Source organism: Palaemon carinicauda, chromosome 18 (assembly GCF_036898095.1).
Source record: "Palaemon carinicauda isolate YSFRI2023 chromosome 18, ASM3689809v2, whole genome shotgun sequence".
In the NCBI taxonomy this organism is placed as follows: Eukaryota; Metazoa; Arthropoda; class Malacostraca; order Decapoda; family Palaemonidae; genus Palaemon; species Palaemon carinicauda.
The window spans coordinates 67,776,371-67,803,485 of NC_090742.1; the positions used below are offsets into that span (position 1 = coordinate 67,776,371).

Genomic DNA, 27,115 nt, shown 5'->3' on the forward strand with positions numbered 1-27,115 from the left:
ATAGCAGTTCATCGTTACGTATAATGACATTTAGAGGTGCGGAGTATTTTTTTCTGATACCTCTTGTATAAATTCTACTGAAAGAAAGGGAAAGATGGAGGCTATGTTTACAATTCTTACGTTTTGACGGAACTTAGAATAAATCTTACTTAAGGTAGGGAGACCAGAATATTCAAACAAAAGAAGGAATTAAGTCCATGTATATTTTAAAGAAAGGGATGCAAGTTGACAATTGATGGTAAATAAAACGAAAACTTAGGTATAAACTTGCGAGTAGTCTCATAGAATACTTCTAAACAAAAAAAATAAAGAAGAATTATTCTGATCTATAGTTAAGGAATGTCTTTTAAAGTATCTAATCCCGAGGGAAAAAAATAAAAATGACGAACAAGAGTGCTAGACAATGACCAAGCTAACTGCCCATTAAAATTTTAATTTTGGTATTAATTTTACTGCAGGACAGAGTATCCTGTGCTGCCCTCTGCATTGTTTTGGTAGTAGTAGTTGTTTGAATGTTGACTCCGGCTTCTACTTTGTCTTTAATTTAAAAATGTCTGTTATTTCATATAACAATGGAATGTGTTTTACTAGAAATCAAAATATGTATTATATGACAGAAGAAATGTTTATTTAATCCCATATTTGTAATTGACGCTGTGAATGACAATTTCATGTAAAAGGACAATCGATATCGGACAACTTCGTTTTTGGATTGGTTGCAAGACCTAATGACATGCTACCTCGAGATAAGTCAGTGCTTATTTTAAATCGTTCTAAAAATGTCTAGACACAGGGATGTTAGAAATCTGGACTATGACGAAGGTAAGAATCAGTGGCATGAAGAGGAGAGACGCATCTGTATTTAGAAACTGTTTTTCTTGGTATGAAATTTCTTCGTAGGGTAGCCTGATCCAAGTTCTTAATATAATTTCTGTTTTTGACACTTTTCATGCTTCGATTATGGCTTATGTTTTTGTGTGTGTAATATCTGGCTAGTACAGTGGTAATGCGTTCGCCTAGCATTCGCATGTTAGCAGATCGATCCCCGTCCAGGACCGTGAGTTTAAGGTGTTTAACTGCGGAGGCCACTGCTGTGGTTGGGCTTGCCCAGCTGACGTTCTGGTGAGCATCTATACTGATGAAACAAACTGAAAACCAGACAACTATAATTTTGAACTCTATATTATTGATAATACACGATACTGTAATACTTTATGGACTGCTTTCCTGGCCCTATCACATACGTGAGCCATACTGTACAGGGCCAACAGGATAGGTTTATGTATTTTTATGTATTCTTATGTATTTAGCATTGTCACACTGCTTAACTGGTGTTGGGGTGAATGTGGTTTCTTGGGAAAGGATAAACCACGAATACGGTAGTGTAAGGAGTGATCGCAAGGACGTAGACCCCCGGAAGGTAAGTAGGTAAGGATACGATTGCTAGGTTAGGTTAGGTGGTGGTTTTTGTTTCTGTTTACCTTGTGAAATGTAGTTTTGCATTCTGCCCTAACGAACTACAAATGTGCCTTTCTTATTTTTCAATTCTCTGATTTATATTTAGTAATTTATGTTTAGCATGGTCGTTTGGTATACGAGTAGGGTAACTAGACCCTTACTAAGCCCTATCTTGGTCCCCTTCTGATTACTAAAGCTGTCACTTGATTGAGCGCAATGCGATTGACCGAGCGATTGATACGAAAACTTATGATTGTGCATTTCCCGGTGATTTCTCTACTCCCTCGCCAATATGGACTTGAAGGCATTTATGGAAGGGGCTTCCAATGCTTCTTGACCGAGACCATTCTGGGGGTTTGTCAATCTTGCTGTGAAGAAAGAATTCCTTGGCGATGGTTCCCGCTGCACTTGTAGCTTAATGCTGTGACTTTAGATGATAGTGCTGGGTGTAGGGTTGAATATACAGTTACCACAAGTTCTGCATTTTGTTTCAAACTGGACTTTGTTGAATCCCCATAAGATGATGTAGGCCTGGATAATGTTGGTTGTCTGTCTTCTAAACTTGAGGGTTGGTAGACCTTGTGCTGGGAGGCTTTCTGTATAGGAGAGCGAGTATATCCCTTTTGCTGTTGTACACTCTCCAGTGCATCTTTATTCCGTTTGAGCTTTGGCGACCAGACTACAGAAGCATGTTGTAAATGCGGGCAGATGAGACTTGTTGAGGTTGAGGAAGGATGGCTTGTTCATGGCTGAAAATGTATAATTCCTTCGTTTATCTGAGCTTGGATGTGCTTGGAGAATGCAAGCATTAGATAGATGATAACTCCCAGGTCTTTCTCTTCCATTGTGCTACCGAGTGTGCGTATCTCTCTGCTGATTTTTGCATGGTGTATTATTATTATTATTATTATTATTATTAAATGCTAAGCTACAACCCTAGTTGGAGAAGCAGGATGCTGTAAGCCCAAGGGCTCCAATAGGGAAAATAGCTCATTGAGGAAAGGAAATAAACTACAAGAGAAGTTTAGAAACAAAAATATTTAAGATAAATCTTTCATATATAAACTGTAAAAACTTCCAAATAACAAGAGGATGAAAACTTAAAAAAAAAAAAAAAAAACAAGAGGAAGAGAAATAAGAAAGAATAGTGTGCCTGAGTGTACCTTCAGGCAAGAGATCTCTAACCCAAGACAGTGGAAGACCATGGTATAGAGGCTATGGCACTACCAAAGACTAGAGAACAATGGTTTGATTTTGAAGTGTCCCTCTCCTAGAAGACTTGCTTACCATATCTAAAGATTCTCTTCTACCCTTACCAAGAGGAAAGTAGGCACTTAACAATTACAATGCAGCAGTTAATCTCCTGAGAGAAGAATTGTTTGGTAATTCCAGTGTTGTCAAGTGTACGAGGAAAGGAGAATATGTAAAGAATAGGCCAGACTATTCTGTGTATGTGTCAGTAAAGATGAAATGAAGCGTATCCTAAGAGAGGGTTCCAATGTTGTACTGTCTGGCTAGTCAAAGGACCTAATAACTCTCTAGCGGTAGTATCTTGACAGGTGGCTGGTGTCTTGGCCAACCTACTACCGACTCCTTATAGGGTTCTTTGTTCCTTTATTGCCTTGCACTTCTTTGGGTGAAAGAGCATTGCATTGTCTTGTGGTAGGCTGTTACAAGAACAAACCCCACACCCTTAATCACTCTGACAGACAAATTGTCCCGTAAACACAAATTTTCCCTTTACTTTTATGTCAACTAGGCTATTGAACAGAAGGAACAGTAAAACAAAACATAACCCTTATGCTTTACAGTATTTCCTTAGAACTAAAGCTCTACAAACATTAACTTCATTCAAATATAGCTCAATTATCTATAATAAATCCTTAAAAACTATAATCCATAAAACTAAACCTATTGCCAACATTCAGCCAAAAAACCAATAACACTTTAATCTAAAAAAGAAAAAAGACGATAGCCTCAGCAAAATGAAATAAATTTTGTATATATATAGAGTAAATGTATATACATGAGGACACTGTCGTCTGCACAGGGCCAAACAGTTTTTTAAGGTACTGCCAGAGCTCTGTGGCAACAGTGACTTGTAGTCAGTTTGACAGAAAACACAATCAACCTTTCCTTTTTTAAATTCCTGAAGAGTATTCAATTTCCGGGCCAATCAGTAGTCATCATCATCATCATCCGCAAGCTGAAATTATATATACACTGGCCGGGTCATCAACAATCAAGTCAACATTCAAAAATATCTCTCCAAAGGAGAATTGTTCCGTAACCGAAATCCAAACCACGCTATTTACAAAGGGTTATTACTTTTAGCGTAGCTGAAATGGCGAGCCATTAGAATTTAACGAGGGTGTATTACCCCCGCGCTAGTTAGCGGGGGGGGGTAGGGGAGTGGTAGCTAGCTACCCCTCCTCCCCCTCACACACAGGTGAATACTCACTTTCACTTTTGGCTCGGACTGTGACAGACGTCTCTGTCTTGGTCCTCGCTTGGCAGCCATTGTCTGTTTTGTCTTTACTTAATCGCTTACTTTTCTTTTACTCAATATATATGTAAACATGTTTTCATGTTTGTATATATATTTGAGTATAGAAATAAGTAAGTTTCCTTTTCAGATGTGTGTGTGTAGTGTACGATATCTACGTGGAGGCCTCGGCAGTTAGGCCACCACGGCCTAATTTTATGGGTTGCGATCGAGTTTGACTTCGGTCTTTCTCTCTCTCTCTCTCTTGAGGTCGTTCACCCTTTTACTATGTTTTACTACGCCCTTGTAGCTTCCTTCCCGTGTGGGTGGGGTTGCTACGCCGTACATTTTGTCTCAATTAGTTTATGAATCTAATTGTAGTTGTTAATTTTTCAGCTTGTAGAACGATTCCTTTCGGGGTTTTCGTTTTTTCTTTAGTGTTCATTCATTTTTAAATTACATAATTACATAGTTACATAATTATAATTGTTATAATTCTGTTTTGGTTTCAGCTCTCCTTCCGCGAGTGTAAGTGGTTGTGAGGGCACGTGCCTGTTGTGTAATTCTTGTTCCTTTCCCTCGGGATTCCTCTTCGGAGCCTTCCCGGGGGAATGAATGTGTACTAATATTATTTGTTTTATTTTTTTACAGTTACCGATCTAGTTCGTTTCTGTAATATAGCAACGGTGTGAGCTGTCTGGTTGAGTCCTGGGGATTCGGCTGTTGCTGCCTCCCCCCTTGTATTGTCGTCAGGGGCGTGTCTCCTTCTACTGGTAGTACTCCCGTGTCGACGGACAGCTCTCCAGTTCATTTTAGAACAGTCAGGAGGCTTGCCTCCTTGGGCGGATAACTTTCCTTCCGAGGGAAGTTTTTTTCCTGTCCAGGCTTGAGCTTTTCCTCTTTTGGGGGGTTCTTCTCTTGCCTTTTTTTCGTGCGACTATGCTCTTGGTGCTGAGCGGTCGCACCTGCAGTTTCGCTCAAGGGGCTGGGCAACTGCAGGAGCTCCTCTTCGGAGGATTGCCCCTTTTAGGTCACTGGCTGACCAGTCTCTTCCACGAAGTGTTTCTCTTTCGTTCGCGAGAGAGTACACTCATAGAGACTCCTCTTCGGAGGTTTCTTCTGTTGCTGTTGGCCTCCCTCGCCGTAAGGCCCTCCGTCCGCCTCGTCGTAAGGGCCTCTCATCTCCCTATAAGGGTGCTTGAGGCGCCTTTTTGAATCTCCGTTTGCAGCCTACAACTTCTTTTTCTCGATCTTCCGTCTTGGTGCAGATGGACAGCAGTCTAATCTCGTCTTCCGACGGGCAACGGTCTTCCCGACGGACAACGGTCTTCCCGACGGACAGCGGTCTTCCGACGGACATCAGTCTCCCGACGGACATCAGTCTCCCGGCGGACAACGATCCCTTCGGGGCAAAGGGTTGCCCCCACGGGGGTTCTTCCCTTGCGTGTCAGGGTTTCCCTGCGCGCCCTTCTGTTCGTCAGCGCTCTCCTGTTCGTCAGCGCTTTCAAGATGATCTTCCCTGCGGTTCCTGTTACGTGCCCTGTGCGCCCACGTTCGCCCTCGCGATCTAGAACTTCGGTTCAGGTCGGGGTCAAGGACTCTTCTTCTTTGCGCAGGCTTCCACGCGTAGCCTTCTGCTCGTCAGCGATCATCAGCTCGTCAGCGATCATCAGCTCGCCAGCGATCGTCAGCTCGTCAACGATCATCAGCTCGCCAGCGATCTCCGGATCGCCCACGTGTGTTACAGCTGGCACGCCAACGTTCTCCAACCATCGCGCGACCCTCAACTGCGGATGCTGATCGCCATCGCGCGACCCTCAACTGCGGATGCCGATCGCCATCGCGCGACCCTCAACTGCGGATGCTGATCGCCATCGCGCGACCCTCAACTGCGGATGCCGATCGCCATCGCGCGACCCTCAACTGCGGATGCTGATCGCCATCGCGCGACCCTCAACTGCGGATGCCGATCGCCATCGCGCGACCCTCAACTGCGGATGCTGATCGCCATCGCGCGACCCTCAACTGCGGATGCCGATCGCCATCGCGCGACCCTCAACTGCGGATGCTGATCGCCATCGCGCGACCCTCAACTGCGGATGCCGATCGCCATCGCGCGACCCTCAACTGCGGATGCTGATCGCCATCGCGCGACCCTCAACTGCGGATGCTGATCGCCATCGCGCGACCCTCAACTGCGGATGCCGATCGCCATCGCGCGACCCTCAACTGCGGATGCTGATCGCCATCGCGCGACCCTCAACTGCGGATGCCGATCGCCATCGCGCGACCCTCAACTGCGGATGCTGATCGCCATCGCGCGACCCTCAACTGCGGATGCCGATCGCCATCGCGCGACCCTCAACTGCGGATGCTGATCGCCATCGCGCGACCCTCAACTGCGGATGCCGATCGCCATCGCGCGACCCTCAACTGCGGATGCTGATCGCCATCGCGCGACCCTCAACTGCGGATGCCGATCGCCATCGCGCGACCCTCAACTGCGGATGCTGATCGCCATCGCGCGACCCTCAACTGCGGATGCTGATCACCATCGCACCCTTTCACGCGATCATTCACCTGCGCATGCTGCTCGCCATCGCACAACCCTGAACGATTGCCCGCTTACGCATGCTGCTCCTCATCGCACAACCCTGAACGATCGCCCTCTTGCGGATGCTGATCACCATCGCACCCTTTCACGCGATCATTCACCTGCGCATGCTGCTCGCCATCGCACAACCCTGAACGATTGCCCGCTTACGCATGCTGCTCCTCATCGCACAACCCTGAACGATCGCCCTCTCTGAACGCTCGCCCTCTTGCGGATGCTGATCACCATCGCACCCTATCACGCGATCATTCACCTACACATGCTGCTCGCCATCGCTTACCGCCAGCGATCTTCTTCACCTACGCGGCAGCACGCTCCCTCGCCGTCACGCCCATTCGCCTGCGCGCCCGCGCGATCGCTCGCCTGCGCTCCCGCGCGATCGCTCGCCTGCGCGCCCGCGCGATCGCTCGCCTGCGCGCCCGCGCGATCGCTCGCCTGCGCGCCCGCGCGACCGCTCGCCTGCGCGCCCGCGCGACCACTCGCCTGTGCGCCCGCACGACCATTCGCCTTTGCGCGACCGTTCGCCCTCGCGCGACCATAGTTCGCGGCGAATTCCACAGCCGGTGGTAGCAGCAGGGACGCGTGCTCCTAGGCGGCACTCGGGATCACCTCCATCCAAGCACAGGTTGGTAGTGCAGGACGAAGACAGGTCAGTACAGCATTCTTCCCACCTTCTTTTCAGGCAGGAACCGTCGTGTCCTCTCCAAAGGATCGCCCGATCCCTTTCACCTTAGCGAGGATTTCGGACTCTGTGTCCTTGGAGCAGCAGACATGGTTTGATCCGCTGGCATGGGCGTTAATGAGGTTTATGAAACCAGCACTCACCGGCCAGGGTAACAAACCAGCGGCTGTCTCTCCTACGCTGAAGAGAAAGAGAGGAGTGGACTTCGTGGTGACTTCCCCCAGGGCGAAGTTGGTTCCCAAGAGGTCGGTCTCGAGGGTCCCCTCTCCTGCACGAGTACTCTCTCCTTCTCCCGCCCTGGAAGGATTTTTGGCGGGGGGGCTTTCCGTTGAAGATTTCTCCATCGGACAAGGGGTGACTGCTTACCTCTTCCTCTGGGAGCTTACCAGGTTCTTTCCCTCCTCGGTTACGGCCCGAGGTTTGGTTCAAGGAAGCTACAGGAAGATCAAGGGTACTTTCCTCCTCTCGAGCTCAGGCACCTTGGCCTTTCGTCGTTAAGTATCTACTTGCGGACAAGCTCGATGTTGTACCATCTGGACGCACTGACTGAAGGCTTCCTTCGGGTGTCTCATCTGTGGAGGTCAACGACCTCAGACACCCTTCCATCCTTGAGTAGAGTTTTGTCTTTGCCCAAGGACAGAGACTTAAACATCTGCTGTGCGGAGTAAATCGACTTCCGGTTTCACTCCTCCAAGGCGCTTTCTTCCAGACTCTGCAGGGCTCCAGCTCCCTTTTCTTTCAACCACGTCGGCCTAAGTTATCGGCTACGACAACTGGGACAAGGTGTCCAATTGCAGTTTCCTCCTGTCAGGAACAGATGGCACGGGAGACTCCCCCGGGGGGGCATAGTCCTAAAAGGAGTTCACGAACTCTAGGATTGCAGGTTTTTTTTCGCTGGGAGGATGCTTAAGGTTACTCATCCGAATGACAGCTTCCCGATGCCCATTCCCGCACAATCTCTGTGAGTAGCCAAGGATATCGCGCCTGCCGTCTCTGTCAGCGAATTCAGTGTCTCTGAACCTCTATGCCATAGCATCAGCAGAGTTGCCCGGTTGGGCAGAATGATCCATACCTTAGGCGAAGGTCTTCCTTAGGATCATCGACGGCTTCACCCCCGGCCCCCTCAGTCGATCCTTTCTTGTAAGGAAGGATCTGAGAGGGGATGTCCATAGTCGACCTCTCAGCCCTGATCAAGTTTGTCGAACAAACTTCGGCCAGCGTAGACCAGCAGAATCGATCAGACTGGTAACGAGGCGACAGGACTCCTTTAACCCTGGATCGGAAGGACGGGTACTTTCAGTTTCCATTCCATCCATCTTCCAGGGTGCTCGTCGAATTCAGCCTAAACTGCAAGTATTCCTGCTTATGATGCAGTGTGGCTATCCCGCCGTGGCATAGCAGGTTTGTTTCCCCAGAGAACTCTCCCTGCCTTCCTCTTGGCCGCTCAGGTGCAGACTTCCGCCTCCTCTGCTGTTTGGAGGGCTGGTCAACTCCGGTAGGCTCGGGTTTCGACCTTCTTCAGCGCCGGGAAAAGCTTCCGAATGCTGACCATGAGTGTGGGCTCATGGTATTTTGCTTGGAGCCTTCTCTTCCTCTGCCTCAACATCTGGAGTATCTGGCCATGATATTGAGTCAACCGCCTTACCACGTTGGAAACCCCGCTTCTCGTCCGTCCAGCGAGGTTAAGCAACGTCGGTACTTGGATGGGTGACCACCTGGGGACGCCAGATTCTGTTACCACATCCTCCGAGCCTTCCTTTCGGTTCACCGTGGCAAGACTGAGGAGAGTCGCAGTACCTGTTCTCAGTCAAGCAGAGTTTTCAGCCCTACCTTGGAACGTTTCCTAGTTCTTCTTTCCTCATTGACCCGTTTATAGTCCGAACGGTCGCCTCAGGATAAGTTCCATGTGGGGCGATCCAAGTTCCGGTGGCTTCAGGCAATGTTTAACCGGACTCCCTGGCCCTATGGGACCAGCGGAACTATTAAACCTGCAATGGGTGTTGACCTATGGAGCCTCTTGATGGTAGTGGATATTCTCGTCCTTTCCCCACATTCTTGATGCGGTTCTCGGACTCGTCAAAGGAAAGGGGGGGGGGGGGGGCATGTTCCGGTCCAGGCCTATGGTCAAGACCTGAAGGATACCTCTCCATCATTCAGGCAGGCTTAAGGGCCTTAGTCTGGCCCCTCTTCAGATCCTACCGCTCCTGCCAAGTCGCCCCGTTGCGTGTCGACTTCATGCTAACCAGAAGGGGACGCATTTTCACACCTTCACATCTTGCAGTAGAGATATCGGGATGATTGAGATTCTCTCAATTCCACCATCGGCTCTCTCATTCCAGGCAGGGGAATGTTTCTCTCAGACTATCCGAGCAGAGCCTCATAGAGAGAGTGTACCTAGGGGTCTTTGACCTTGGGTAACCAGCAAGTGCTGGTCTGGGGGACCTGATCGCGACAGCTTGGAACCTCAAGCTTCCGCTAGTTTTCCCCCCAGTCTCAGACCCCGAGACTCTGGCAAGATGCATTCCGGTGATGGTGGGACAACTTCGACGCCTGCGTCTTCCCTCCTTTTTGTCTGCGGACAATGGGTCTCAACAAAACCAGGTTGTCTGTCAACCTTTCAATGGGAGAGCTCCACTGGGACTATGTGCAGAACGGTTTCTGGACCCTCTGCTTCCCCTGACGGAACTCCCGGGAGAGCTTCTCCCACGGCGCAGACTACTCAAGCAACCACACTGCGACATCTCTCCCGAACCGGGGCGTCGCTTCGGCTTCATGCCTGGAGACACTACGCTTCCTCCTCTAGAAGAGACAACCCGCTACAGTCGCGGTACGGAGGTCGCGTCATCTGCGATAGTCATCCACAGGGGTCTCCCAGGCAAAGTGAAGAGTCTAAGGTGGTTGGTGCCGTGGGAGATATACCTCTTCCCGTGAGGCCTCTTCTCCAGCAATAACGGTCTTATTGCCTTTCGGCGGGAGGAAACTCCTTTCCGCTCTTGGCAATGAAGCCTGTCGCTCAGCCTTTCCCTGACCTTCAGGCTTAAAGGAATAACTTTTTCCTGCCCGCTGGATCTATCCTCGCTCATGCGAAGCTACGATCGTCCCTGCCCTAGTCGGAGGAAGACCTCCAACTTGGAGCATGGCTCGGACTTTTAGTCCTTTAAGAGATCTTCTCAAGACCCTTTTACGACAGGCCTCGGATTGTATTCCGCCCTGGGTCTTCTGCTCACTCTGGCCACGGCCAGTGTGTAAGCAATCTTCTTGGTCTCTTACTACTCCCCCCCTTTCTAAGGAAGAGGGGAAGGCAACATTCAGGCTCGCTCCTGAGTTGTTGGCTAGACTCAGAATCTGAGGGTCCCGACCCTTCGGTCCGATTCATTCAAGATTTTGAGTCTCCATTCTGTGTCTGATGTCCCAAGACCTTCTCTTTCTTGCCAGTACAGGAATCGAGAGGTTAGCGCTGGGAACAGCTGCAGTTTGGCCTCGGTTGCAGCCGATTTGGGAACACAAGGAGGACATGGGGGGAGAGTCACCAGTATACCTCTTCAGCCCGGACTCAAGGACATTCATCTCGACCTGTCTTCAGACCCTCCCCCGTCACGTCGCCCTACAGCACGATGTTGGATACATCGCAACGTCCCTCGCCTTCGAGTAATACTACTCTGTGACGCAGGTGCTACAAGCTGGAGTCTGGAAGCGTCTGATGACCTTCGCAGCCCGCTTCCTGCAGGGCGTGACCCACAGGAGTCTCGATACGTTTTCTATCGCTCTGTGGTGGCTACACAACAGCTGGTCTAACCTCAGGCTCCTTTTTGGACAGGTAGCAGAAGGTTGAGGGCATTGTTATCAGGTTTTAGTCTGCATGAACGAAAGAAGTATGTCTGGCCCTTACTTCTTTCTTCATCATCCCCTCTACGGGGAAGCAGCATCCTGGTCTCTGCATAGCTGACCTCGAACCTCTGCAGGTAAACCATGCTTCCTTGTGTTCCGAGTATTGAGTCAATACTGTCGCGTCCCCCATACCCTGACGAGGTGGTATTGGGAACGTCTTAACCCAGAGTTCCTTCTGGAACTCCAGGTCAACTGCCTAAGACGGGTCACACTTCTTCCTTCACACACAAGCTTACGTAGGCCACATGGTTCCTTGCGGTGCAAGGAACTTGTGAGGTGCAGGGACTCCTTTTCTCGAGTGCGACTCACTCGGATTCTGAGTCCCCGGGTAAAGCCAAAGCCAGTATGGCTGGGGACTTTCCACCCTTCCTAAGGGATAAGTCACCCTTTGTAAATAGCGTGGTTTGTATTTCGGTTACGGAACAAATGACAAATTCGAAGATAATTTGTATTTTTCCTAACCATACAAACCTTAGCTATTTACACATATTTGCCCGCCAGCCCTGTCCCCCAAGACAAGTCCTACCTCTAAGTGAAAGTGAGTATTCACCTGTGTGTGAGGGGGAGGAGGGGTAGCTAGCTACCACTCCCCTACCCCCCCCCCGCTAACTAGCGCGGGGGTAATACACCCTCGTTAAATTCTAATGGCTCGCCATTTCAGCTACGCTAAAAGTAATAACCCTTTGTAAATAGCTAAGGTTTGTATGGTTAGGAAAAATACAAATTATCTTCGAATTTGTCATATTACTGCTTGGAAAATATAAAAGAGAAAAACACGAACACTCCTAGCTAACTAAACTATTGCACTATAATCAAAGATAAATAATAAACTTTTTATCGTTCACAATCACTCCAAGCAAAGATAAGCAAAATTGTACTTGCTGTTAGAATAAATAGTCACTTCCAAAGCTGGCCGAAAATAAGAATGATAAATAATCCAGCCACAGGCTAATTTTGTGGAGAGTCCTGCGTTATTATGGACTTACTCTTAAATACAGTATGTAAATTTAATTAAGTCTGTTCGTTAGCATAGTAAGGGCAAAGTTAATGTTAGTGGAGTCCTATCAAATGAACAGTGGAGTACAGTACCTCAAAGGAACAGTGGAGTACAGTACCTCAAGGGAATCTGTTGTCACCTATATTGTTTATCCTCCCCAGGGATTTTGTTATACACAGAACAGTTGGGGATGGTGGAGAAAGGATTGGTAATAGGAAATTAGTGGACCTATGGACTGGATTGGTAATTGGAAATTATTGGACCTAAAGTCTGCTGATGATGCTGTCCTTATTAGTAGAACACCACAGGATTTGCAGTGCTTGCTTACCAGAATGCATGAAATATCACAGGAGGTTGGGCTCAAGATAATTAGAAGAAAGAGATGATGAGAACAGAATAAGCAATGAAATATCAATGGAAGGAGAAAGATTGAATGGGGTAGACTAATTTAAATATTTAGGAACTATTATCACTAATACAGGGTCTTTAGAATTGGAATTTAATGAAAGATTAACAAAGAACAAATCAGACAGTGGTAAGGTTAAGTAAAATTTGGAAATAAAATTGCCTGACATTACATATAAAAATCAGGCTATATTTTAGTTTATTGAGGCCAGTGTTACTATATGGAAATGAGTTTTGGTATGACAATGAAACAATATCCAACAGATTTTGTAGATTTGAGAATAAAGCCCTCGGAAGAATATTCGGAGTAAAATTGCAGGACATGATTAGAAAGGAAACTATAAGAGAGATTACTCGAGGTCCAGATGTGAATGAGATCATGGTGAGGGGTAGATGGAGATGGTTTGGTCATGCTCTTCGCACTCCCCAAGAGAGATTAGTTCACCAAACATTTAATTGGCCTCCACAAAGTACTAGAAGAGTGGGAAGACCCAGGCCTACATGGCTGAGGACTAAGAAGTGTATATTGATTTAAATGCTCAAGATAGAAATGACTCACGAAATGTAACAGAGTCCTTCTGCATCAATAGCGTAGGAGGAGATGATGATTAAATAATCCAGCATTCTGACTGCAGTCAAATAAAAAAAAACATTCACCAGAAACATTCACTACTGGTCTAAACTAGATGCATGAAAATAAAGAACCTCAATTGCACCAATAGCCTTTTTCACTACAAACAATCATTACACACATTTTCTCTCTCTCTCTCTCTCTCTCTCTCTCTCTCTCTCTCTCTCTCTCTCTCTCATGGGATAACCACAAAAAAAAAAAAAATTATCCTTCACAGTAAGTCCATTACTGCAATTGGTCAAGATCCTGCTGAATGATGGTTCTGTTGTGCTTTGTGCATGTCTAAGATAGCCTGTAGTTCTGCAAGTAGGTCTGAGATGTCGCAAACAAACAGCGAGAAGAGGAGAGGGCCCATTACTGTGCCTATGCTCTTGACATCGGCCCATTCAGAGAAGCTTCTGTTTTCTGAGACCTACTGTTTTATTGATGTCAGCAAGGGCTGAATCCACTCCAGTGTGTTGTTCTTTATGCCAAAGTTATCAATCTGGTCTAGCAAGCATTCGTGGAGAACCTTATTAAAGACCTTGGCATAGTCCAGAAAGATTACATCAACTGGTGGATTGTGACTCAGCACTTCAGTCCATATATCTAACTTCAAGAAGGATTGTTACAGTGGATTTGAACGAGATAAAACCATTCTGTTCTTTGTAGAGAAGTTCGTTGGCTTTCAGATGCTCAATAAGGTCCTCTGAGATGATCTTTTCCAGTACTTTACATATAACAGATGTTAGAGACATAGTCCTGTACATTAGTTTGCTGGGTCTGTCTTGCTGCCTTTCTTGAATATTTACAACACTGTGGCAGTCCTCCACTGTTTGGGCACTTCACCTTATAATATGCTTTCTGTAGGACCTCTGCCAGCTTGTTCAACACTCTTGGGTGGATCATATCCAGACCTGGTGACTTGTCTTTACTGAGTGCTTGCAGGTTCTTGCAGACTCCCTCCTCTGTGATAATAATTTGCAACTCTGACTGCAAGGGCTTTTAAATGAAGTTTTGCATGTGTGAAAAATCATCATCAGTGAAAACACTGCAGTACTGCTGGTTGAGTATGTCATCTGGTACAAAGCTGTCGTTTCTCTCCTGTAAGTCCACCAATGTTGTTTTTGTTATGCATCTGGTGTTCACTTAGTTCCAGAAAGTTTTGATGTTTGTCTTGGCCCCTTTAGGTAGCTTATGTTCATTTGTTTTATTACCAGCATTTACATAGTTGCAATTTGTGACATTCAGTAAGTGGACTAGTTTAACAGATCCTTATCAAACAGGCACACTCTTGCAAAATTGACAAGGTAGAGGGGTTTGCTAGATTTATCTGGGCAGGTGAACTTTGCAAGCAAACGCACTTGGTCGACTGTGACTCCATGTAGGACCAATTATTGTCCGTACATCATTGCGTGGCAGATAGGCTTCGTACTAAAGATTTTCAACATTGCCCAACTGGCTCGCCATTCAATTAGACAGGAACTTCCAGTTTCTGCCACCCAGTCTCAGTCCGTCGACACTATTGGGGATTCTAGAGATTTCCTCCTTTCCACTCATCTTCCCGTTTTGCTGATCACGCAATATTTGGTTGATGACAGCAAGGTTTGGTAAGAAACTAATCAACTTCCAAGCACTCATACACCTAGTGGTATCAGGATCACCTGTTCCTTCATCAAAGAAGCTCAGCCCTCGAGCCAAGTTATGAAGTACAGTAGGTCTTAGATAGACCTTTTGCAAGTATCATCAAGATCATGTGGAGCTCAGGCCACAGGAAATTTTTCATAAGTTTGCAGGCCTCTCAAGAGATCACTGCTCGAACAGCAAAACAGACTGCAGATAAGGCTTCAACCCTTGAATATCCTTGGTTAGCCTAATAATCCTGATGAAGCAAGCAGAAAATGGTATGACTTTGCCTGTTCCACAAGTCATTCTGAAGAATAGTGTATTATTATTACATTATTATACAGTGATACCTCGGTACTCGACCATAATCCGTTCGAGATCCGTGTTCGACCTCCGATTTGTTCGAGTACCGAATTTTTTTTCCCCATAAGAAATAATGGTATATATTCTATTCCGTTCCCAAGCACTCGAACAGGCCCAAAATATTAATAAAACGTGTACCTAAACAACAATAATTATCTAAATGTGTATGAAATTGGTCAGAAAATCCTATAAAACAATTTTAAACCATTTACTGTACTAAAATAAAACAATTTTAAACCATTTTCTGTACTGTAGTGAACATACCTTTGAGCAGCGGTTCGATGGCATACAGGGATGGATGTGGAGAGGATGGAAGGGGGAGGTTACTGCTTGGAAGGAGAGTCCCCTTCCATGATGTGGCGGGGTAGTTCTCCTTCAGGAGTTGTTTCTCTCTCCAATGAAAGGGTGGGCAGATCTATTTCAGGGGTTTCTTCTCTTCTTTGTCTCTTCTTTGGAGGAGAAACAGGCTTTGATGTAGCAGCTTTCTTTTCTTTTGTGAAAAACTGGTCTATTGTTAATTGTTTCTTCCTCCTCTGCAGTATTCTTCGAAAATGATGAATACCTGTTCTATTACGAATACCTGTTCTATTACGAAACTTTTCAAACCAACCCCTGCTCGCTTTAAATGTAAATGAATCACTTTCACTGGTACTCGGACTTTTCTTCACTAATTCTTCATAGATATGCAACGCTTTTTCACAAATGAACGCTTCACTAACACTTTCCCCGGCCAACTGTTTTTCTTTAATAAATATTAAAAGCAACTTTTCCATCTCCTCAATCACTTGTGGCCTTTGCTTAGTTACCGCCGTAACTCCCGTTGCAACATTCGCCTTCTTAATCATTTCTTTATGCTTTAAAAACGTAGAAATGGTCGACTTCGCCATTCCGTATTCTACCGCTAAATCGGACACTCGTACACCATTCTCATATTTCGCTATAATTTCCTTCTTCAACTCGATCGTTGTTCGCACTGTTTTCCTCTTCTCCTTCCCCTTAACACTCATTACTTTCTTGGGACTCATTATGAAAGCTAAAAAAGCAATTAAAAGCACTGAAAATCACTAAATCACAACGAATGCTGATCGCGCGTTGTCTGAGTGACGCTCTCGAGAGAACTGATGCTTCCCGAACAAGCGAGAGTGGCCGAGATGGCGCGATCATCACAAAGCCCATGCGGTCGTCACGTGTTCGGCTGGTCGAGTACCGAATTTTTGGTCGAGCACCGCAGCAAAAATTTCTCGAAAATTTTGGTCGAACTCCGAATTGTTCGAGTATAGAGTCGTTCGACTACCGAGGTATCACTGTAATTATTATTTTTCAATATTAAACTTACCCGATAATCATGTAGCTGTCAACTCCGTTGCCCGACAGAATTCTACGGGAGGGATACGCCAGCTATCACTATACTAGAAGGGGGTGTACTCACCAGCGCCACCTGTGGCCAGGTACTGCAGTACTTCTTGTTGACACCACCTCACTTTTTCCTCTGTCGTGCTTCCGGCAAGACATTCTGGGATACGCTTATGATTTTGGAGTATTGTTCACGGTTTGGTGAAGTATTTCTCTAAGATTTCAGCTTTCGCTATACTGGAAACTTTTCTAATTAGCTTAGATAGCTTTTATTTGGTTTTGATTAATGGTTAACAATCTTTTTGCTTGATTTGGAATCCCCCTTGACTAACTCTTTGATTCAAGATGTCTGACCTTTCACAAGCCCCACCCCATAGACGATGTAGGTCTTGTAATAGGCGTGTTCCGAAGGCCTCGGTTGATCCTCACACCGCTTGTTCTGACTGTAGGGAAAGACCCTGTCAGTTGGAAGATTGATGTGAGGAATGCGCCGGACTTTCGGAACTTGAATTTGTTCGATTCCTGAAATATTCAACCAAGTTAGAGAGAGAGAGAGTTAGGAGGAGTTCTTCTCGCTCTTCACTTTTTTCCTCACCTCATGATCCTCAACCTTTTCCTCCCCCTGTAGTGGCTACCCCCGAACCTTCTATTTGTGCTCAACCTGATATGTCCGATGTTTTGCGTGCCATTCAGGCTTTAGGTGACAAAGTGGAATCGGTGGTTAGTGACCATAAGTCTCTTATGGCAGAAGTCAAAGAACTTAAGGTCAAAAGTGCAGTGGGAGGTGATAGTGCCAGTGCTGTGCCAAGTGCTAGTGTCAGTGCGGTGCCAAGTGCTAGTGTCAGTGTCAGTGAGGTGCGTGAGGGTACTTCTGTGCGTGCCAGTCGTCCTCCCAGTCCGGGACCTCTTGCAAGCTCCCAAGCCCAGGGGAGAAGCAATGTCGAAGGGCAAAAGGGTTCGGCAGGCCTTGATCGGCGCACAGAAGTATCCTCGGTGGTTGCGGGCGTGTCTTACAGAGACCGTCACTCCCACCCGCAGACGATTGAGCCCGTCTTTTACTCGTCTGCAGAAGAAATGTCAGGGAGAAAACGCTGGACTCAGGTCTCAAGACCTCTCAAACGCAAAGTCCAGACCTCAAGAGCTCTACAACCTGGTTGCAGTCATTGGATTAGCTCTGACTCTCCGCAGTCATCAGGTGACTGCACACCTCCTAAGAGAGGTAAGGTGATGCCGCAACAGACCTCATCTTCTGTTAAGGCTTTGCCTCAGCAGACCTTAGCGTCTGTCGACCCCAAGATGACTTTGCTGCAGTCCATGCAGTCACAGCTTGCGGTCTTAATGCGTGAGTGTCAGGCTGAGAAGGTTACACCTCCTCCTGCAATCGCTCCGCCTCACCGCAGTCCAGTCTGCCAGGCGTACGATGTTGAGGTTCCTCAGGATACCTTACCGCGTACTGAGTTGCCAGTTACCAGCGGTGTGCAGCAACCTCCGCCTTCCTTAAGGCAACCTCAGCAATGGGAGCAGGAGTCTTATGCCTTACTTCCTCCGCTTCCGCTTGCGGTTCCACCAGCGAGGCAACAATCTCTTGAGGTACGACAACCTCTTCCATCCATGAGGCAGCCACCTCAGCACTCGCTGCAGCGACCTCAACCCTCCTCAAGGCGAGAGCCTCAACTCCTTAGGCTAGCACCTCAGGAACCTCAACTCGCGAGACAAGAACTGCGTTCTGCGCAGCCGCTACCTCAGCTCTCGCAGCTCACACCTCAGGAACCTCAACTCGTTCCTCAGGAACTTGCTATTGCGCATCCGCAACCCTTACAGCAAGCGCAACACTTGAGACAAGAAACTCATGCTAGGAGTCAGCCACCTCAACCCATGCGCCTACCTTCCTCTACTCTTCTTGACCAGTCTTTGCAGCCTGAACCTCAGGTTTTAACTCAGCAACAGAGACTTGAGGATGAAACCACAAGCGTTTATGCACCCGCTTGTTCAGATTCTGCTGTTCAGCATACCGCTGTTACTTTACCTCTCACTTCGCTACACTCTGGTGATGAGGTTTCTGAGGAGGAAGCTGCACACCTGGATCCCTCATCAGACGTGGAAGAACCCAAGTCTTCTCCTCTTCCCATTGTCTTTCGTAAGGTCCTGGCTCTTTTCAGAGAGGTATACCCGGACCATTTTGTTTCTGCTACCCCCCGCTCTCCTCCATCTGAGTTTTCGCTGGGCATGCAACCTGTTAAGTCAACTTATACTAAGCTTGTATTTGCTAGGTCATCTAAGAGAGCTTTAAGAATATTAGGGGAGTGGTTGCAGTCTAAACAGCAACTAGGGAAGACTTCCTTTATGTTCCCACCTACTAAGCTCACTTCTAAGGCGGGTGTATGGTATGCCACAGGAGAGGAACCAGGCTTGGGAGTCCCTGCCTCTGCCCAGGCTGACTTCTCAAGTTTGGTCGACTCTCCTCGTAGATCAGCAATGAGGCGCTCTAAGGCTTGCTGGACCTTCTCCGATTTAGACCACTTCCTAAAGGGTGTATTTCGTGCCTTTGAGATGTTCAATTTTCTAGACTGGTGCCTGGGGGCCCTGAGCAAGAAGACCTCCCCTGCGGACAAGGACTCGGCCATGCTTTTAATGTCCTGCATGGATAAAGCTATTCGGGATGGGTCTGGCGAGCTTGCTTCAATGTTTGTGTCAGGAGTTCTTAAGAAAAGGGAGCAACTTTGCACTTTTCTTTCTTCCAGCATCACACCTTGTCAAAGGTCTCAACTCCTTTTTGCTCCGCTTTCTAAGTTCTTGTTTCCCGAAGAGCTTATCAAGGATTTGTCTGCGGCCCTGATTCAGAAGGACACTCATGATCTTGTGGCCTCTTCAGCTCGTAAGACTAAGGTTGCTCCCTCAGTTCCCAGGACTTACCGCACCCCAGTGGCTGATACTCCTGCTACAAGGTTTATTCCGCCCTTTCGTGGCAGAGCCCCCAGCCGAGGAAGCTCCCGTCCAGACTCTTCCAGGAGCAGGTCTAGGAAAGGTCCCAAGACTTCAAAAGGCAAACACTGACTCTCCTCCTCTCCAGACAGCAGTAGGAGCCAGACTCAAGACCTTCTGGCAAGCTTGGGAAAGGAGAGGTGCAGACGCCCAGTCTGTCAGGTGGCTAAGGGAGGGTTACAGGATACCATTCTGCCGCAAACCCCCTCTGACCACTTCTCCCATCAACCTCTCTCCCAACTACAAGGAAAAGGACAAGAGGCTAGCGTTGCACCAGGAGGTGTCGCTCCTGTTACAGAAGAAGGCAGTAGTTATAGTCCGGGACCATCAATCCCCGGGCTTCTACAACCGTCTCTTTCTGGTGGCCAAGAAGACAGGAGGTTGGAGACCGGTGCTGGACGTCAGCGCGCTCAATGCTTATGTCACCAAGCAGACGTTCACTATGGAGACGACGAAGTCGGTCCTAGCAGCGGTCAGGCAGGAGGACTGGATGATCTCGTTGGATCTGAAAGACGCTTACTTTCACGTTCCTATTCATCCAGACTCCCAACCTTTCCTGAGATTCGTTTTTGGAAAGGTTGTGTACCAATTCCAAGCCCTGTGTTTTGGCCTAAGCACAGCTCCTATGGTGTTTACGCATCTGATGAGGAATATTGCAAAATTCCTCCACTTATCGGACATCAGAGCCTCCCTTTATTTAGACGACTGGCTGTTGAGAGCCTCCACGAGTCGTCGCTGTCTGGAGAGTCTCAACTGGACTTTAGACTTGATCAAGGAACTGGGTCTGTTAGTCGACTTAGAAAAGTCCCAGCTCATTCCCTCCCAATCCATAGTTTACCTGGGAATGGAGATTCGGAGTCAGGATTTTCGGGCTTTTCCATCGGCCCCAAGGATAAGCCAAGCCCTAGATTGCATCCTGAGCATGCTGAAGAGGAACAGTTGCTCAGTGAGACAGTGGATGAGTCTCACAGGGACCCTGTCATCATTAGCCCTGTTCGTCGAGTTAGGGAGACTCCACCTCCGCCCTCTCCAATTCCATCTAGCAGCTCATTGGGACAAGGATTTGGCGCTCGAAGCAGTCTCTATCCCTGTCACCAAAGAGATGAAGACCACTCTCTTGTGGTGGAAGACCAACCTCCTTCTCAAGGAGGGCCTATCGTTAGCGATTCAGACCCCCAATCTTCATCTCTTCTCGGATGCATCAGACTCGGGCTGGGGCGCGACCTTGAACGGACAGGAATGCTCGGGAACGTGGAACAGGGAACAGGAAACGCTCCACATCAACTGCAAGGAGCTACTGGCAGTTCATATGGCCCTAATGAACTTCAAGTCCCTCCTGCTAGGCAAGGTGGTGGAGGTGAACTCCGACAACACCACAGCCTTGGCTTACATCTCCAAGCAGGGAGGGACCCATTCGAGGAACCTGTACGAGATAGCAAGGGACCTCCTCATTTGGTCAAGAAGTCTAAACCTCACTCTAGTAACGAGGTTCATTCAGGGCAACATGAACGTCTCAGCAGATCGCCTAAGCAGAAAAGATCAAGTCATCCCCACGGAATGGACCCTTCACAAGAGCGTGTGCAACAGACTGGACCTTGTGGGGTCAGCCTACGATAGATCTGTTTGCCACCTCCATGACCAAGAGGCTTCCTTTGTACTGTTCCCCAGTTCCAGACCCAGCAGCAGTTCATGTGGATGCTTTTCTGCTGAATTGGTCCCATCTCGACCTTTACGCATTTCCACCGTTCAAGATAATCAACAGAGTCATTCAGAAGTTCGTCTCGCACGAAGGGACACGGCTGACGCTGGTTGCTCCCCTTTGGCCTGCAAGAGAATGGTTCACAGAGGTACTACAATGGCTGGTCGACGTCCCCAGGACTCTCCCTCTAAGAGTGGACCTTCTACGTCAACCTCACGTAGACAAGGTGCACCCAAACCTCCACGCTCTTCGTCTGACTGCCTTCAGACTGTCGAAAGATTCGCTAGAGCTAGAGGCTTTTCGAAGGAGGCAGCCAGTGCGATTGCCAGAGCAAGGAGGGTCTCCACTCGTAGAGTCTACCAATCCAAGTGGGAAGTCTTCCGAAGCTGGTGTAGAGCCAATGCAGTATCCTCTACCAATACCTCTGTAACCCAAATAGCTGACTTCCTATTACATCTTAGGAATGAGAGATCCCTTTCGGCTCCTACGATTAAAGGGTACAGAAGTATGTTGGCTTCAGTTCTCCGCCACAGAGGTTTGGACCTTTCTTCCAACAAGGACCTTCAAGACATCCTGAAGTCTTTTGAGACTTCTAAAGAACGTCGTTTACCCACTCCAGGCTGGAATCTAGACGTAGTCTTAAGGTTCCTTATGTCTCCTAGGTTCGAACCTCTCCAGTCAGCTTCCTTCAAGGACCTTACCCTCAAGACTCTTTTCCTCGTCTGCCTTGCAACAGCTAAAAGAGTCAGTGAGGTTCATGCCTTCAGCAAGAACATTGGGTTCACATCCGAATCTGCAACATGTTCTTTACAGCTCGGATTTTTAGCTAAGAATGAACTTCCTTCACGTCCTTGGCCTAGATCGTTTGAAATTCCTAGCCTTTCCAACATGGTAGGTAACGAGCTAGAAAGAGTTCTTTGCCCTGTCAGAGCTCTGAAATATTATCTTAATAGGTCAAAACCTATACGAGGACAGTCAGAAGCCTTATGGTGTGCAATCAAGAAACCTTCGATGCCCATGTCCAAAAACGGAGTTTCGTATTATATAAGTCTTCTGATTAGAGAAGCCCATTCTCACATGAAGGATGAAGACCTTGCTTTGCTGAAGGTAAGGACCCACGAAGTGAGAGCCGTAGCTACTTCGATGGCCTTTAATAAGAACCGTTCTCTGCAGAGCATTATGGATGCAACTTATTGGAGGAGCAAGTCAGTGTTTGCATCATTTTATCTTAAAGATGTCCAGTCTCTTTACGAGAACTGCTACACCCTGGGACCATTCGTAGCAGCGAGTGCAGTAGTAGGTGAGGGCTCAGCCACTACATTCCCTTAATCCCATAACCTTTTTAACCTTTCTCTTGAATGCTTTTATTGTTGTTTTTGGGTTGTTACGGTAGGCTAAGAAGCCTTCCGCATCCTTTTTGATTTGGCGGGTGGTCAATTCATTCTTGAGAAGCGCCTGGGTTAGAGGTTGTGTAGAGGTCCTTTAGTATGGGTTGCAGCCCTGTATACTTTAGCACCTTAGAGTTGATTCAGCCTCCTAAGAGGAACGCTGCGCTCAGTAAGGAAGACGAACTTAATAAAGGCAGAGTAACGGTTCAAGTCGACTTCCTTACCAGGTACTTATTATTTCATTGTTATTCTGAAATAACTGATTATATGAAATACGGGATACTTAGCTATCTTTTAGTCATGTACACTGGTTTTCACCCACCCCCCTGGGTGTGAATCAGCTACATGATTATCGGGTAAGTTTAATATTGAAAAATGTTATTTTCATTAGTAAAATAAATTTTTGAATATACTTACCCGATAATCATGATTTAATTGACCCACCCTTCCTCCCCATAGAGAACCAGTGGACCGAGGAAAAAGTGAGGTGGTGTCAACAAGAAGTACTGCAGTACCTGGCCACAGGTGGCGCTGGTGAGTACACCCCCTTCTAGTATAGTGATAGCTGGCGTATCCCTCCCGTAGAATTCTGTCGGGCAATGGAGTTGACAGCTACATGATTATCGGGTAAGTATATTCAAAAATTTATTTTACTAATGAAAATAACATTATTATTACAAGCTAAGCTACAACCCTAGATTAAAAAGCAGGATGCTGCATGGCCAAAGGCCCCAACTGGGAGAAATAACCCTGTGAGGAAAGGAAACAAGGAAATAAACTACTGTACAAGAGAAGTAATAAACAATCAAAATGAAATATTCTATGAACAGTAACATCATTAAATTAGATCTTTCATATATGAACTATTAAAAACCTAAAAAAAAAAAAACACAAAAAAAAAAACAGAGAAACAAGATTGAGTAGTGTGCCCGAGTGTACCCTCAAGCAAGAGAACTCTAACTCAAGATAATGGAAGACCTTGGTACAGACGCTGTTGGCACGACCCAAGACCAGAAAACAATGGTATAATTTTAGTGTCCTTCTCCTTAAAGTTGCTTACCATAGCTAAAGAGTATCTCCTCCACTTTGGTTGAGCAATTTGGGTACAGGTCCTAGATCCCAACCATTCATGACTTCGTATCTTTCTTCACTCATTTTCCCTACAAGAAGTTACTTGCGGGAATTATAACAACTTGCCTCACGGTTCTGGGAGGACACTACGATTCATTCTACAACAGAAAGAATAAGGGAAGATCCTAGACCACTGCTTCTTTCAGACTTAATAATTCAATCAGACGACCTATTCCTACAAGCAAGAAGACGTAGGAACCATCCTAGATTTATGTGCTTGAAGTCAGGTATATTGGATCTATCCCAGCTCTCAGGAAGAATCTGTGAGAGGTGCAATTCTTGAAGATGAGTCGGGTAACAACAGAAGAACCAACTACCCATTACCTACGGAAGTATATCCACTGGCTCCTGGGTACCAGTATCCTTGGCCTAATGATGGGTGCTTAATAGATTATGTAGCAAAGCTTGTTCCTTCACAGGATAAGAAACATGTAATCTAAAGGTGGGTTTACACGGTCGAATGGTTCGACAGACAAGTTTTTGAAGTGATGTTTGAACGTTTGAATGGGGTATTTGGTTGTTGGAGTTACTTTCCCCTCTGAGGGGAAAGTAACTTCAAGCTCCAAGAGCTTTTAGGCCTTTTAGCTAAGATTTATACCTAGTCTTGAAATTTACAAAGCAATGAATTATTCCTCGTTCTTAACAAGTTTGTTCTTTAAAAAAGAAAGCATGATCTTCATAAGTAGTTTTTTTTTTCTTTACATAACTTTCTAATCAGAAAATCACTCATTTCCTTATTTCTTTTTAGAATATGACGAAGCCTATGATGAAGATGTTTATGGACACTCTGTAGATGATGGAGACTATGGGGTTTCCCCTGGAACTGGTGAGTTTAAATTTGTGGAATATTTTGTCCTCATTAGAGTTTATAGTGGAAAAGCCTTACAAATTTTTGCTCAAAAGATTATTTTATTACTTTTGTGATGTTATAGTTGGAGGGGAATGGTTTTTTGGTACTCAAAATGGGAAATATTATGACTTCATTCTGATAACCAGAAGTTTTATTGTTTACATTCTTTTGCAGAGCAATATCTCTACAGCAGAAGTCGAGAAAATGCTCATGGATTTGGCTCCTATTTCCCTGTTGAAGATAATATCAAGGAAGAGGAGGAAACATTTGATGGCTCGACACATGTGGTGAATAGAATTTTGTGATTTTATGTTGTAGTGAATCAATGTTGAGCAGAAAGGCTCAGAATTTTTACTTATGGAATCAGCAAATCACTTGAATGGTTTTGTTTTCAAACAAATACCTTGGATTTTATATACTCTATGTAAATCACTGCCTTTCTATAGCCTGTCAAGTAAGACTATACCAAAGTATTACTTTAGTTGGACAATGTTAGGTAGTTAACTGGAATGCTTGCTCAAATCGCTAAGTTAAGCAATAAATTGGGGTGGTCTATCAGTTGCAGCACTGCTCTACAGATTTCTGAATGCACCAACTCTCTGATAGAAAAATGAATCTTCTTGAGTTATGATTTCTACTACCAGATAAGAGGCCTTCCAACTTTGTGCCTCACTGATTTGTTCGTACAGGAATGCAACCTAGTCCTTTCATAGGAATATGATTTCAGTGCATCCTGAAGGCTGTTAAACTTTTAACAAGGTGGTTGTACTTGCTATTGGTGGAGAGTAAGCCCCACCCACCTGACAGTTGGCAAGGCTCCTGCTTTTGATTTCGGCCATAAGCTATACTGACACACTTCGTGCTGCCTCATCTGTGTGTTAACTTTTTGCTTTTTCTTTTAGAAATGAATAAATGTGGCAGATTGTCATGTTCAGTAGATATATTAAAGGAAGAAAACAGGGTTAGGTAATTATTTTCAGGATAAACTGAATGCGTGACAGTTTTCTGTACAAACCTTCTGTGATCCACAACATATTTGATCCTTTTAGGTGGCTAGTGTGGCCTTACAACGATGACAACAGTGTGAACTTAAAGAATTTAGTGTAACTTGGACATCCATTGTTATTTCTCCATCAGAGGAAGAGTGATTTACTGCTGTTGATTGTTTAAGTGGAGGGACACTACCTTTCTTCTACTTTTGCTCTGTCTTGACGATACAGTAAAGGGGGTATCACCTTGTAATCTTGCTTGCTGCTCCGAAAAGTCCCCTGTGGAATATTCCCCCATGTGAGCCTTGTCATTGGTTTGCTCAATGCTATAGAAGGAAAACTTCAACTTCCTTCTTGTCTGCCTCCTCTTTGTTAGATTCTTCCAACGCAGCTACTTCTAGAAGAAGAAAAAGTTAACCATGTTATTGACAAGGTTCAGGAAGACCATTCAATAGGAGTCATGTACATGTAGACTCCAACTGATTTTAATTTTCGTTATAAGAAAACTAACTAACACACACACACACACACACACACACACACACACACACACACACACACACACACACACACACTCTCTCTCTCTCTCTCTCTCTCTCTCTCTCTCTCTCTCTCTCTCTCTCTCTCTCTCTCTCTCTCTCTCTCTCTCTCTCTCTCTCTCTCTCTCTTTTTTTTTTTTAATGCAGTACTGAGGAAATTTTGTGATTCACACATGAAAAGTTTGAAGACTTTATGGGCTTTTAACCTGTACATTCACATTTAGAAAATCTAAAAACTTCCATATGAAATATAGTGACCTTTAAGAACAACTCCTGTACTGTATATTGATAGAATAATAGAGAACCAATAAACAAAAATTAAAATCGTCAAAGAACAATTTTTTTTTTATAAAGTTACCTTTCTAATGGTTTTTAGATTAAAAATATTGGTTGAGAAGCAAAAATGTAGATAGGTTGAAGTAACCCCAAAATCAAATTGTTTTAATGGGGCCTAGATGCCCTCAAATAAGCTATAGGGGGTGACCCACTAGCAACTTCTGACATCTCGTTATAAAATTTTAAAAGCCAAATTCCAGGTTTGCTGAAATCGTAATCCTATTTAAGGACTCAGGTTTCCATAGTGAGGAAAAATACTAATTTCTTTTAAAATGTTTTAATTTTCAATATTAAACTTACCCGATAATCATGTAGCTGTCAACTCCGTTGCCCGACAGAATTCTACGGAAGGGATACGCCAGCGATCGCTATACAAGAGGGGGGTGTACTCATAAGCGCCACCTGTGGCCAGGTACTGCAGTACTTCTTGTTGACACCACCTCAATTTTTCCTCTGTCGTGCCTCCGGCTAGACCTATATGGATACGCTGTTGATTCTGGAGTTTTTTGCTCACGATTTGGTGATGTATTTGCTCTAGAGTTTAGCTTTCGCTATTCAGGAAGTTTTATCATTAGCTTAGCTAGCTTTTGGAATTAATTTGATTAATTATGGTGACGAAGAGAGTATGAACTCTCTTTCACTTTTAAATGGCCGACCCTTCCCTTAGACGGAAGTGTTGGTGTCTAAGAGAGTATAGACTCTCTTAATTTTGCTTAACAA

At 45.9% G+C, this 27,115-nt stretch overlaps 1 protein-coding gene across 1 annotated transcript in view; it reads left to right on the forward strand.

Moving 5' to 3' along the window:
• Nucleotides 1-665: 665 nt before the first annotated feature.
• HBS1 (translation elongation factor EF-1alpha (GTPase) HBS1) overlaps nucleotides 666-27,115 on the forward strand; it is a 101,730-nt gene continuing 75,280 nt past the window's right edge. The window contains exons 1-3 of the mRNA XM_068392491.1: nucleotides 666-822; nucleotides 24,430-24,507; nucleotides 24,706-24,818. Of these exons, the coding sequence (XP_068248592.1) occupies nucleotides 780-822; nucleotides 24,430-24,507; nucleotides 24,706-24,818 (234 nt within the window). The 5' untranslated portion in view covers nucleotides 666-779. The remainder of the gene's footprint in view (nucleotides 823-24,429; nucleotides 24,508-24,705; nucleotides 24,819-27,115) is intronic.